The following is a 12,603-nucleotide window of genomic DNA, read 5'->3' as shown; positions in this document are numbered from 1 at the left end:
TCTTTATTTATATTTATTTTTTGTATCTCCTGATATGGACTATATATGTCATCTACCCATTTTGAAACTTTGAAAGTATATTTTTTAGTGAATTCTTACTTTCCTAATTTTTCAGTACTTGAACAGTGTTACTAGCACTAGCAGAAATAGAGTTTTTCCATGCAAATAATGCATTTCTACAAGTATACCATTCACATTAAAAACTGAACATTTGTTATACCAGCGTCTCAGATTTTTCACTCGGAAAGCAACATTCAAAACCTGGTGAGCTCCCTGTGAGTCTAGTTAGTTTCAGTGTATTTATAAAGCCGCGTCAGGAATGTGGAGCTAAGAAAGAAAGGGTTACCACACAGGAACAGTAGCACTACTTTGACGCTGGGTGCCGCCAGTCTGCAAAACCGAGCGGAGAAATTGTGTACTCCAAGGTATGAGTTACCGTGGAAATGTGCGTGGCTTTACGCCAAGTTTACAGTGGTGTGAAAAACTATTTGCCCCCTTCCTGATTTCTTATTCTTTTGCATGTTTGTCACACAAAATGTTTCTGATCATCAAACACATTTAACCATTAGTCAAATATAACACAAGTAAACACAAAATGCAGTTTTTAAATGATGGTTTTTATTATTTAGGGAGAAAAGAAATCCAAACCTACATGGCCCTGTGTGAAAAAGTAATTGCCCCCTTGTTAAAAAATAACCTAACTGTGGTGTATCACACCTGAGTTCAATTTCCGTAGCCACCCCCAGGCCTGATTACTGCCACACCTGTTTCAATCAAGAAATCACTTAAATAGGAGCTGCCTGACACAGAGAAGTAGACCAAAAGCACCTCAAAAGCTAGACATCATGCCAAGATCCAAAGAAATTCAGGAACAAATGAGAACAGAAGTAATTGAGATCTATCAGTCTGGTTAAGGTTATAAAGCCATTTCTAAAGCTTTGGGACTCCAGCGAACCACAGTGAGAGCCATTATCCACAAATGGCAAAAACATGGAACAGTGGTGAACCTTCCCAGGAGTGGCCGGCCGACCAAAATTACCCCAAGAGCGCAGAGACTACTCATCCGAGAGGTCACAAAAAACCCCAGGACAACGTCTAAAGAACTGCAGGCCTCACTTGCCTCAATTAAGGTCAGTGTTCACGACTCCACCATAAGAAAGAGACTGGGCAAAAACGGCCTGCATGGCAGATTTCCAAGACGCAAACCACTGTTAAGCAAAAAGAACATTAGGGCTCGTCTCAATTTTGCTAAGAAACATCTCAATGATTGCCAAGACTTTTGGGAAAATACCTTGTGGACTGATGAGTCAAAAGTTGAACTTTTTGGAAGGCAAATGTCCCGTTACATCTGGCGTAAAAGGAACACAGCATTTCAGAAAAAGAACATCATACCAACAGTAAAATATGGTGGTGGTAGTGTGATGGTCTGGGGTTGTTTTGCTGCTTCAGGACCTGGAAGGCTTGCTGTGATAGATGGAACCATGAATTCTACTGTCTACCAAAAAATCCTGAAGGAGAATGTCCGGCCATCTGTTCGTCAACTCAAGCTGAAGCGATCTTGGGTGCTGCAACAGGACAATGACCCAAAACACACCAGCAAATCCACCTCTGAATGGCTGAAGAAAAACAAAATGAAGACTTTGGAGTGGCCTAGTCAAAGTCCTGACCTGAATCCAATTGAGATGCTATGGCATGACCTTAAAAAGGCGGTTCATGCTAGAAAACCCTCAAATAAAGCTGAATTACAACAATTTTGCAAAGATGAGTGGGCCAAAATTCCTCCAGAGCGCTGTAAAAGACTCATTGCAAGTTATCGCAAACGCTTGATTGCAGTTATTGCTGCTAAGGGTGGCCCAACCAGTTATTAGGTTCAGGGGGGCACTTACTTTTTCACACAGGGCCATGTAGGTTTGGATTTTTTTTTCTCCCTAAATAATAAAAACCACCATTTACAAACTGCATTTTGTGTTTACTTGTGTTATATTTGACTAATGGTTAAATGTGTTTGATGATCAGAAACATTTTGTGTGACAAACATGCAAAAGAATAAGAAATCAGGAAGGGGGCAAATAGTTTTTCACACCACTGTAGGTTTTATACATCGCGATTTGAGCGTGGAAACGTTCGTACGCAACATTTCTGTGCGTACGCACCGTTTATACATGAGGCCCCAGGAGTTTATGATGTTTGAAATTGAATTATTAACTCGCCTGTTAGATAGATAGATAGATAGATAGATAGATAGATAGATAGATAGATAGATAGATAGATAGATAGATAGATAGATAGATAGATAGATAGATACTTTATTAATCCCAAGGGGAAATTCACTTTAGCATATTACACTTTAGTATTTTTTTAACCAGCTAATGATGCAATTATAATCTTATAATAGTAAATGTAAACAAACCTAACAGAGTGATTATGTGACAAGCCAGATTTTAAAAACACGATGTCAAAAAAACAGTTTTTAAAGAGTCTAAATTTTAATATCCTAATTTTCCTGGAATTTACTTATTCAACAGTACATTATGATAATGTTTAAATTTGTATTTTTAGTATTGATTTTATAAAGTATTTTTCTGTTGTTTGAGAGAAACCACCATAGAATAAATTTAGAATGTACACATGGTAAGATAAATAGGGTAATTCGTGGTGATAATATCTTTATAAAAACCCTATGCTGAAATCCCCCCAGGACATTACATTGCCCTGTTTGTTGTTACACTGGGGGAATCCCCATATCTATTACAATTAAGTACTGCATTATATTTTCATATTTATGAATGTCAGTACAAATTTATGTAAATGATAATTATCTAACTAGTTGATGAGTATACCAGTATTGTAAAGCTGTTGTTACTATTAGTGCTTACATATTTTATACTTGTCTATTTATATATTTTATATTTGTTACAGAAACATCACGATATTGATCACTTGAATAATGAGGATACTTTTAATGAAAAGCCATTGAATGGGATTTCAGTTTTTGTCATGGTATCAAACAGGTATTGATTATTGTCAAATTTCACTGGTATTGGTGTCAAATACATAAATTCTGGTGTACCTAATTTTTACAATACTCTCTTTACATCTCCTAACACAATTGGAATGTAACTACGCTTCGCAAACCTGCTTAATTCAGTTCAGTAAGTGACCTAAGTGATGGACTAGCACCCTGACTGGAATGAAGGGTGATTCCTGGCAGAGCTGGGAGGCTGTAATTGATGGACACTATAATTGGAGGCATAACCCACCCGGGATGGTGCTTTAATTGTTATTCCAACTGGGTCGAAAGATTAATGGAGAGACTGGAGGAGGTTGTCTGTCAAGAGCAGTTCACCTGCAGTGATCTGTGGGATTTGTAGTCCTGAAGGACAAACCTGTCAGGATTATTGGGTGCCACCAGGGGGCACTGCAGGGAAAGGAACTTCCTGTTTCATGGGGATTCCACCTGACTTGGAAGTGCTTCTGCCATTCAGTGCTATGGCACCAGACGTAATGTTGGGTCCATCATAAAAGAAGATGCTTGACTTCATCCAGGTGAGCTGGAGCCGGGTGGAAGAGTACAATGCTTGCCTGGAGGAGTGTTAAGGGAGATTATTGAATTTTTTCAAGAGAACATTTTTGTATGTTGAAGAAAGAACCTATGAAAGGTACTCTTGTAAAATAAATACACTTTATTTGTATCCTTAACTGTGTGGCTGCTTTTGTGTTTGGAGTCAGGGTTCTGTGGAGCCCTTTATCGGTCACAAGGGTTTTGAGAGCCTTGCTCACAGACATAATTATGTACTGTAAATTCGTCATATTTGAAAATATATTTTATGCTATCTTATATAAAAAATTAGACATGTTGTACGTTTTCTTATAACAAAACCAGTGGATCATTTCTGTGCCATATTATCTTAATTCTATTTTATATTAATTAAATGGTTTTCAATTTTATTATTATAGAAATATTTAATTTTTCAATAGTTTTGTTCACATTGCCTATACAGTATATGCATCATTACATCTAACGATTATGTTTTATCATAATTACAGGACCTTGAATCATATATGATGTAGCATGCCACATTACATGTGGTCAATTGCAATGAACAAAACCTTTGTAGGCTGTATTTCACTGGTCTCATTTTTGTTTTGGGGGTCTTTTACAAAATTAAGATCCCATGTTTTATTTATAATTAAGTTAATAATAATAATAATTTTTTTTGCTTCTGTCATCTTTAAAAATTAATGCTATCGGTGAAGTTAATTCTGCCACCTTCACACTCAATAATTAATTACAGTAAGTGGTAATTTATTAAAATCATATAAATAATTCTCCTCATTCTTCCCTATTTTTATTCACAGGTGGATTTACTGTATTGGTTTTACTTTCAAATATCTGAATAAGTTAGAAATCTCACTAATTAGTACAGAGTAGTGTCTGCTAGGAAATGATGCAGTGTAGAGTTACTGTAGAAACACCACTTTAAAAAGAAGCAGATACCTGAAACCCAGTAAGTACTTGTTTGTTTTTGTGCATGCATGCTGCACTGCAATTGTAAATAAATCATTTCTTAAATCTGTCAAAAACGTATCATTTAGTTTTAATGGAAGTAATTTGCATTTACTTATAGTAGACATTACACTACACTGAAGCATTTGTTTTTAATTTAAGTTGGGCTGTAGTACTCATAACAGATTATGAGTAAACACTCATCATAAGGGTTATTCAACCAGGTTCTATTGTTTCTGAATCCATACTTCTTGTACCCTTATTGATAAAGCACAGGGAGTGCTGGTTTAAGATGTTTTACACATTTTATAGACAAAATGTGGAAAGAAGTCATCAAAACATTCATACCTGAATAACTGCATATAACTGAAATTGCATACTTCCATTCGATCAAGCAAATGCTGCTCTCTGTAGAGAGCAAGCAAATGAAAATCTTATTATAGATGACTTCACGAACATATTCAAATGTAAAGATTAATGACACTTAAAAAAAAAAAATAAGAAACACATTACTAAATGTCAACAAAGTGAATTTTCTATGCAACATAACTTATGTAACTTTCTGATACCAATGTAATCCAACTGAGGGTTGCAGAGGGGCATAGTCCAACTGAGGGTTGCAGAGGGGCATAGCCTGCCCCAGCAGGTCACAAGGCAGAAAACAGCCCTTGAGAGGGTGCCAGTTCATCACATAGCCCACTCGTACACTGTTGTTATTTGTTGGTTTTCAAAGATTGATGGTTAATTGTGCTTCATATTTCTTAAACATTTTTGAAAGAATTACCTGATAGAGATTTTAAATCTAAGTTGACATTATGCCACACCACACAGAGATGAATAACCAATCTACTGATGTTTTATATGTGTTATGAAGACCAAAAGAAGTCTTTGTTCAGGTCTTGTTACTTAAGAGCAAATGAGTAATATATATGTGTTTTTGCAGTACCTAAACTAACATTTTTTTCCAGTTTTCTTCTACCATATATTTTTGTCTGGGTTGTCATTGTTGTATAAGAAATATCATTCAGAGTTGCTGCTTAACTTGACCTATAAGTAAGCTATTGTAATAGTGTTGGGCATTGTCTTGTGTGTTTAACTGGCATGAGATGTGAAACTTTCACTGCAGTTCCAGAGCTGTTCTTCAGTCTTTGACTTCACATTTATATCAAACCCACAACCTTAGCCAAACTGAAATTCTTTGGAAAATAAACTGGGAAAAACTATTTCTGAATCTGATAAGGAAGTATCAGTCACAATTGAATTGCACTCCTAGAAACATATCCCAGACACAGAGACACCTGATCTTGAGTGGTTTTATTGCCTTGGTCATCTAGCAGAGAGTCCATAACTCACCTTTGCCAAGCTTGATAAACAATCCTGAATATCAGTTACCAACCAAAATCTTGAAGTTAAGTGCATCCAGAGAACCAATTTTCAAATGTCTACTCCTTCTTTTACAATACAGTGTCAGTACTAACTCCCTGCTCACTCAGCATCAACTCTGCCAGAGTTTAGCTTCTGCTTCTAGGGTGTGACCCACAAAAAAGACTTGAGCACATTTGAAGGGGAGTCCCAGTGCTGGGCCACAGCCGTGGAATACAGCCTATAACTATAGTCCATATTCAATGGAGGCATTAAAAACTGTACGTTTTCAACTGCTGTTTTAAAAAAAAAAATGTCTGTGGGGACAATGGTGTAAGATGAAACTGGCCTTGTGAAGACCTCTTCCTTTGAGAAAAGTCATATTTGCATCCTGAAGCCAGAATCTGTGAGCATATTTTTAATAAACCCTATCAATGTGCTGTTTATGTATTTTTTAAGAAAGAATTTGATTAGACAAGAAATGAGACGTTTATAATCCAATATAAAATTTGTTGGAATACCTATCATTACTTCCTCACTTCAAATTCAGTTTTTCTTTCTTTTTTTTTGTTTTATAGGTTGAAGGAGCGGCATATGTTGGGTCCTTCATTTGGAAATCTCAAAATCTTGGTCTCTGGAACAATTTACGTGGAGAAAACTTGTTAGACAGTGGGGCCCCTTTTTATGAAACATACAAGACGTCTGATGGAAAGTACCTAGCTGTGGGCGCAATTGAGCCCCAGTTTTATGAGGAGCTAATTAAAGGTAAATTTACAGTTAGAATTGTAACACAAACCTGGAACATCTAGGGACAGTTATTTAAGTCACAACTTGTCCATCAATTAAAATAATATAATAGAATTTGAATAACAGATTTAATAATGAATTATGCCCAATTAGTATTCTCTGGAAAGATGTACAAAAATCCAGATACTGTATATAAAGATTATTTTATAAAAGCAAAGAAAATAAATGAATTGAATATTTATAGAAGATACAGAGTTACACGAACAAAAATATATAATAGCACAGTTGTAAGGTGTTGCATGTCTTCAATTTTAAAAATAAAAAAATGTAAAATATTTTTTAAAAATACCTCATTTTAGTTGATATGTATGAAATAACACTTCTGAGCTCAGAAAGAGGATGCACAAACTGCTCAGAATAAAAGACTTGTGTTAACAAATTATAAGATATATGCACAGGTGCATTCAAGGACTTTTAAAAGTTGGATGTAATTTTTTTAGTTCTGCTTATTTACTTCATTAAAGATGTGGATATCTAATTTTTTTTATTAAATTATTTTTGTAAGCATTTGTTATATCCAAAAATAGTAGTCGTAATAGAATTTAATTATATGTATTAGTAGAATCGATAAAATAACATGTTTCAGTAGCATTTTTTACATGTTGTTACATGTTGTACTGTTGTTATTTGTTGGTTTTCAAAGATCAATTGTTAATTGTGCTTCATATTTCTTAAAAATTTTTGAAAGAATTACCTGATGTTAAATCTAAATTGACATCTCAAGATAAAATTATTGTCTGCTACGTTGTTGACTAAGACGGATAGAAGATCATTGTTGAGCTTTGTCAGTAAATTCTATTGTCAGTGAAATTATAATTCATTATAATCTGCATATAATTCTGCTGCGAGTTTGTTATATAGTGTAATGCTGAATACATGTTTATTCACAGTACAAATACTGTAGTTCACAGTACACATGGCTATACTTGGAGAGTGCCTCTTCTGTTTATTTCTAGAGAAGTTAAATGACCTTTTTGCTTTCCTGGCATTCATGTTCTACTTTTATGGTTACAGAGATTGTTTAATATACCTAGTTTTACTTAAAACAGCTGAAGAAGCAAGTTGGTGTTGCAAAAGTTCATATAATCAGCTTAGGTCAGGGGTCCCCAGCTCTGGTCCTGGGGGACCACAGTGGCTTGCAGGTATTCTTACCCTTTTCTTAATCAGACACCTGTTTTTGCTGCTAATTAACTTTTTTGAATTAATTTTAATTTACTTGCTTTTGAAGACTCAGACTCCTTAATTGTTACTTTTTCCTTAATTAGCTGCCAAACAATGAGGTACAAAATGAGCCAAAACATGACCAGCAAAACTGTGTCCATCATACAATATCTGAAAATACAGAAAGGTGAAGGTCTCAGGAATGTTGATCTGCTCAGGTCCACAAAACATTTGAACAGTGCTCTTAGAAAAGAGAAAAATTAACCATTCAGAAATGTCTGCTATTGCACAATGAGAGCAGCAACAAGCCATGGAATTAAAGAACGGGTTTAATTAACAACAATATTCGGTACCTAATTAAGAAACTGGTTGGAGTGAAATTGGTTGGAGTTTGAGGCCCTGACTTAGTTGGTCTTCTGTTGGCTCACTCATTTCACATTTCATTTCTGTTTGGGTGCCATTTAAGGAAAGAAATTAAGCAATTGAGATGAATGATGAAAAAATTCAAGGGAACAAATCTTAAAAAAAGACAACTAAAATTAATTCAAAAGAAGTTAATTAGCAGCAAAAACAGGTCACTAATTAAGAAAAGGGTTAGAATGAAAACCTGCAACCACTGTGGTCGTCCAGGACTGGAGTTGGCGACCCCAGTGTATTCTCACCACACGTCATTCACTTGTTTTGGAGATTTGTTTTACTATCAGAAAAGGCTATTGGAAAAACAAAGGAAAATATACTAGTTCAAATAACTTGTAAATGTGAAACAGTAATTCATCAGCAATTGAGGTCACATGGAATTTTTGATGGTGCTTTAAATGGGAGTTTTTCAAAATTTTCTAATTTGTACAGGCTTTATTTGAAATATCTTAACAAAAACTGAACTTTCACAAGTGAGATTGTTCATCAGTGTTATATTTGTCATTATGCTGTGTTCACACAATGATGATAAAATAACTAAATAAATAAATAAAAGAACTGTCACATTGTGGAGTATAGCAGAACGTCCAGAACAAAACGTGGCAGGCAGTGACGTCTGTTAAGGTAAGTCTGCCTGGAACTGTAAGAGGTTGACAACGTATAGGCGAGTAGGAGACAGAGTATCAGTGGGTCAGCTCTTTCCCTGACTACAAATATGCTTGCCTTCAAGCTTTTTCAGTTGTCCATGGAGGAATATCTGACATGAAGCTGCCAGTGCCAGTGCTTCGCATGTCTAAGCAGTTAACACAGAGTGGAATCACTTGATTTCTTATTCCTCACTCAGACTTCCCCCAAAGCAGACATGGTATTTTGTTGTTTAATTGATTGTATATTACCTAATGTAGCTTATGTTACAGCCTACATTTGCCTAAAAAATACTGTAACTAATAAAACTAGGAAATAATCGGTTCAAATTGACTGTGCTAATATTTCCATCTATTTGGGCTAAAGGTGAAGATAGTTAGACTTACTTTAATTTACATTTACATTTGTTTGATTAGCAGATGCTTTTTTTTTTACCAACATGACTTATAAAGTACGTCAACATAATTGAGTAACATCAGTCTGGGGACTGTTTTAAACAAGTATAGCAGGACAGGTTACAAAGATTGATCACCACAGGTGGACAGCTATAAACTCAGTGTACCAAAAAAGATCAATTAGCAATATGACCGAAATCCATAGAACAAAACATTCTTATTAACAATTTGACACATATTCACAGAATTGTAGGGTTTTGATAGAGTCAGCATTTTCAGTGGAGGTGGGCAGCTTGTTCTACCAACTAGGAGCTACACATGAAAAGAGTCTGGATTGAGATTTGATCCCACACAGTGGTGACATCACCACACACTGTTCACTCGTAGACCTGAGTTGGTGAGAAGGTAGCATAGCACCTCACCAATGTCTCCATATACAAAGGTGCTGACCCATTGACTACTCTATAGGCAAGCATCAAGGATTTGAACTTAATGTGTCCTTGCTACAAGTAGCCAATGTACCGACCTGGAGAGAAGAGTGACGACATGCATTCATCTTAGGTGGCTGCCGGGCCACTGCATTTCAGACCATTTGCAGTGTCCTCATGCTAGTGGCGAGTTGCAGTAGTCCAGACGTGACAAGACCAAAGCCTGGAACAGAACATGTTCCGAATACTTAGTCAGAAATGGTCTGACTTTTGCAGATGTCCTACAGATTATAAATGATACATTTTATGACAATGTGCAATTTAAAACAAATAAAGAGCCCCATCAGAGGCTATTTAAATGTTTTTTCCAGTATTTTCTTTGCTATTTAAAAGCCTAATCTGTACACAGGTTCAGTCTAATTCAGGGGTGTCAAACTCCAGGCCTGGAGGGCCGCAGTGGCTACAGGTTTTCATTCTAACCCTTTTCCTGTCAGTCCTCTGAATTTATTCCTTTCTTCATTAAATGAGAGCCAAACAAAAATGAGAATGTGAAACAAGCCGACAGATGACCAGCTAAATTGGGATTTGAAACTCCAACCAATTTTCACTCCAACCAATCTCTTAATGAAAAGCTGATTCTTGCTGTTAATTAAACTCGTTATTTAATTCCACAGCTTGTTGCTGCTCTCATTCTGCCATGGCAGACATTTCTAAAACTGTTGATTTTCTGTTTTTTCTAAGAACATCATCAAAATGTTTTGGTGACCTGAGAGATCAACCTTACTGAGAGCTTCACCTTTCGTTATTTTCAGATATTATGTGCTGAGCACAGGTGAGCTGGTCATGTGGCGGCTTGTTTTGTGTCTCATTATTGTTTGGCTGCTAATTATGGAAAAAGACACAACTAAGGGGTCTGAGTCAAGTTAATTAAAACTAAGGCAAAAGAAGTTAATTAGCAGCAAAAACATGTCACAAATGAAGAAGAAGGATAGAATGAAAACCTGCAGCCACTGCGGCCCTCCAGGACCAGAGTTCGACACCTGTTGTCTAATTAATGACTTCTCCTCTCCAGGTAACAACTGCGGAGCTGACTTGTGTGTATCACACAGTTAAGCACAACCTGAGCTCTGACAGTGCTGACTGTGCACAAAAGCTGAACCAGGATTTCATGTTCCTGTTTTTAATATTTAATGTTTTTGTTTTTTTAATTGATAGTACTTTTTGGTATGGTGTCTTGCAAAATATCAACCCACACAATGTGTTGATTTTCCCAAATATTATAGCAACCTGTGTTGTTCGGTTGTTTTTGCGTGGTGTTTCGTTTACATAAAACTTCAGTAAACTTACTGGAATAATTTATTATACATAGTTAAGTGATTATTAAAACTGCATTGTATTAAAAATTAATCACTGAATTATTTCTGCCTTATGGAAAATATTAATATGCTTGAAGGAAATACCATAAATTGTAATTAATATGCAGTTAATTTTGATTAAAAATTTTAATTGCATGACTAATTGTGATTACAATTTTTACTGTAAATGACCTGCAGCCTTAGTGATATGCAACTGAAAGTATTTTGTGCAGTTAAAAGAATATTTATGCAATCAGTTGTAATAGTAAGATTAATCAAAACAAAGGGCGTATTTCTTAAGTAAATTTGTGTAGATTCTTAATTATTAATATCACATGGTTACCTCATACTTTTATTTATGGTATTTTGATTTGTTAGCATCATGAAAGGAACAGTGTTAAAAGAGGAAGTTGACATGCCGCTAGTACAAAGCAAAAAACAATAACAAAGGAATGGAAGCTGTTTTCATTAATATCACACTTTCATATTGACTTGCTAATTCTGATATTATAATACATGTTATACTTAGACAATTGTATTGAAAGAGATGTAACATAATGGCAGAATATTCATCCTGCAAAGCTGGAGCACTGGATTTGAATCTTCGTTTTATTGTATAATATATATTTTATTGCTTATGCAAACATTTGTTTACTGGACTTATTTAATAATTTGTGGAACATCCGTACTTAGTTCAATTTGCATAGCACGCACAGTACTGTAATAAAATACCAGAGAGACTGCTGTCTTAAAAATGCAACTATTTCATTACTTGTTTAGCAGTCAAAGCCATAGAGTCTGTTTTGTGTGTCAAATTAATTGGCAATGTAAAGTCACCCTGGTGTAACTGAACATGATGTTACTGTGAGTGTGCCTTGTGGCAGTCGACGTGGTTAGCAGGAGTTTGACCTCCTGAGCATATCTGTGTTAAAAGGAGGATAAGCAACCTCAGCCATTTCACAGCCATAGTAGCCCCAGAAAGCACCTAGCATCTGTGATGAGAAATGGCTGATGAGGCAGGGATGCTGCTGCATGACGCTTTAGCTTCATAAAGTGCAGACAAACTGCAAGGTCATGGAGGAAGTTTAGATTTCTTCATTAGCTTGTCTAGTGTGGTGTATAGGCAAGGAAGCTTAAAACCATTCAGCCATTTTTGCATTCACCTTATGAAAAATGAAAACATAACAATATAAGTAATTTTATCCAAGCAAAAACAATTATTCTACTATACAGTATTTAACATTATGGTATGGATAAAATAAGCTCATTCTCACACGTACATTGATTCTTACACATTTCCCACAGAATAGTAGCGATAGTACACTACATGACAGAAGATGACAATGAATGCAGCATGCTGTATACAAGACAGACATTGTTATCCCAGCTCGTACATCTGTTCACCACACCATCTCGGTTCAGCTTGGCTCACATTCACTAACACCTGCCAAGTCGGTACACAACCTTGGGGTGGTGACTTGTGACCAGCTCTCCTTCAAGGACCATGTTGCTACCACCTTTCATTC

The 12,603-nt window shown here is 35.8% G+C and overlaps 1 protein-coding gene across 2 annotated transcripts in view; it reads left to right on the top strand.

Annotated features, from left to right (window-relative positions):
- The window catches only part of amacr (alpha-methylacyl-CoA racemase), a 92,433-nt gene that overhangs the window by 46,272 nt on the left and 33,558 nt on the right, over positions 1–12,603 (top strand). For both annotated transcript variants that reach the window (XM_028802630.2, XM_028802631.2), the window contains one exon: positions 6,448–6,634. In XM_028802630.2, coding sequence (XP_028658463.1) covers positions 6,448–6,634 — 187 coding nt within the window. The remainder of the gene's footprint in view (positions 1–6,447; positions 6,635–12,603) is intronic.

Source organism: Erpetoichthys calabaricus, chromosome 5 (genome assembly GCF_900747795.2).
Source record: "Erpetoichthys calabaricus chromosome 5, fErpCal1.3, whole genome shotgun sequence".
Classification (NCBI taxonomy): domain Eukaryota; kingdom Metazoa; phylum Chordata; class Cladistia; order Polypteriformes; family Polypteridae; genus Erpetoichthys; species Erpetoichthys calabaricus.
The sequence above is the reverse complement of the archived record's forward strand: the minus strand, read 5'-3'. Positions and strand labels throughout refer to the sequence as shown.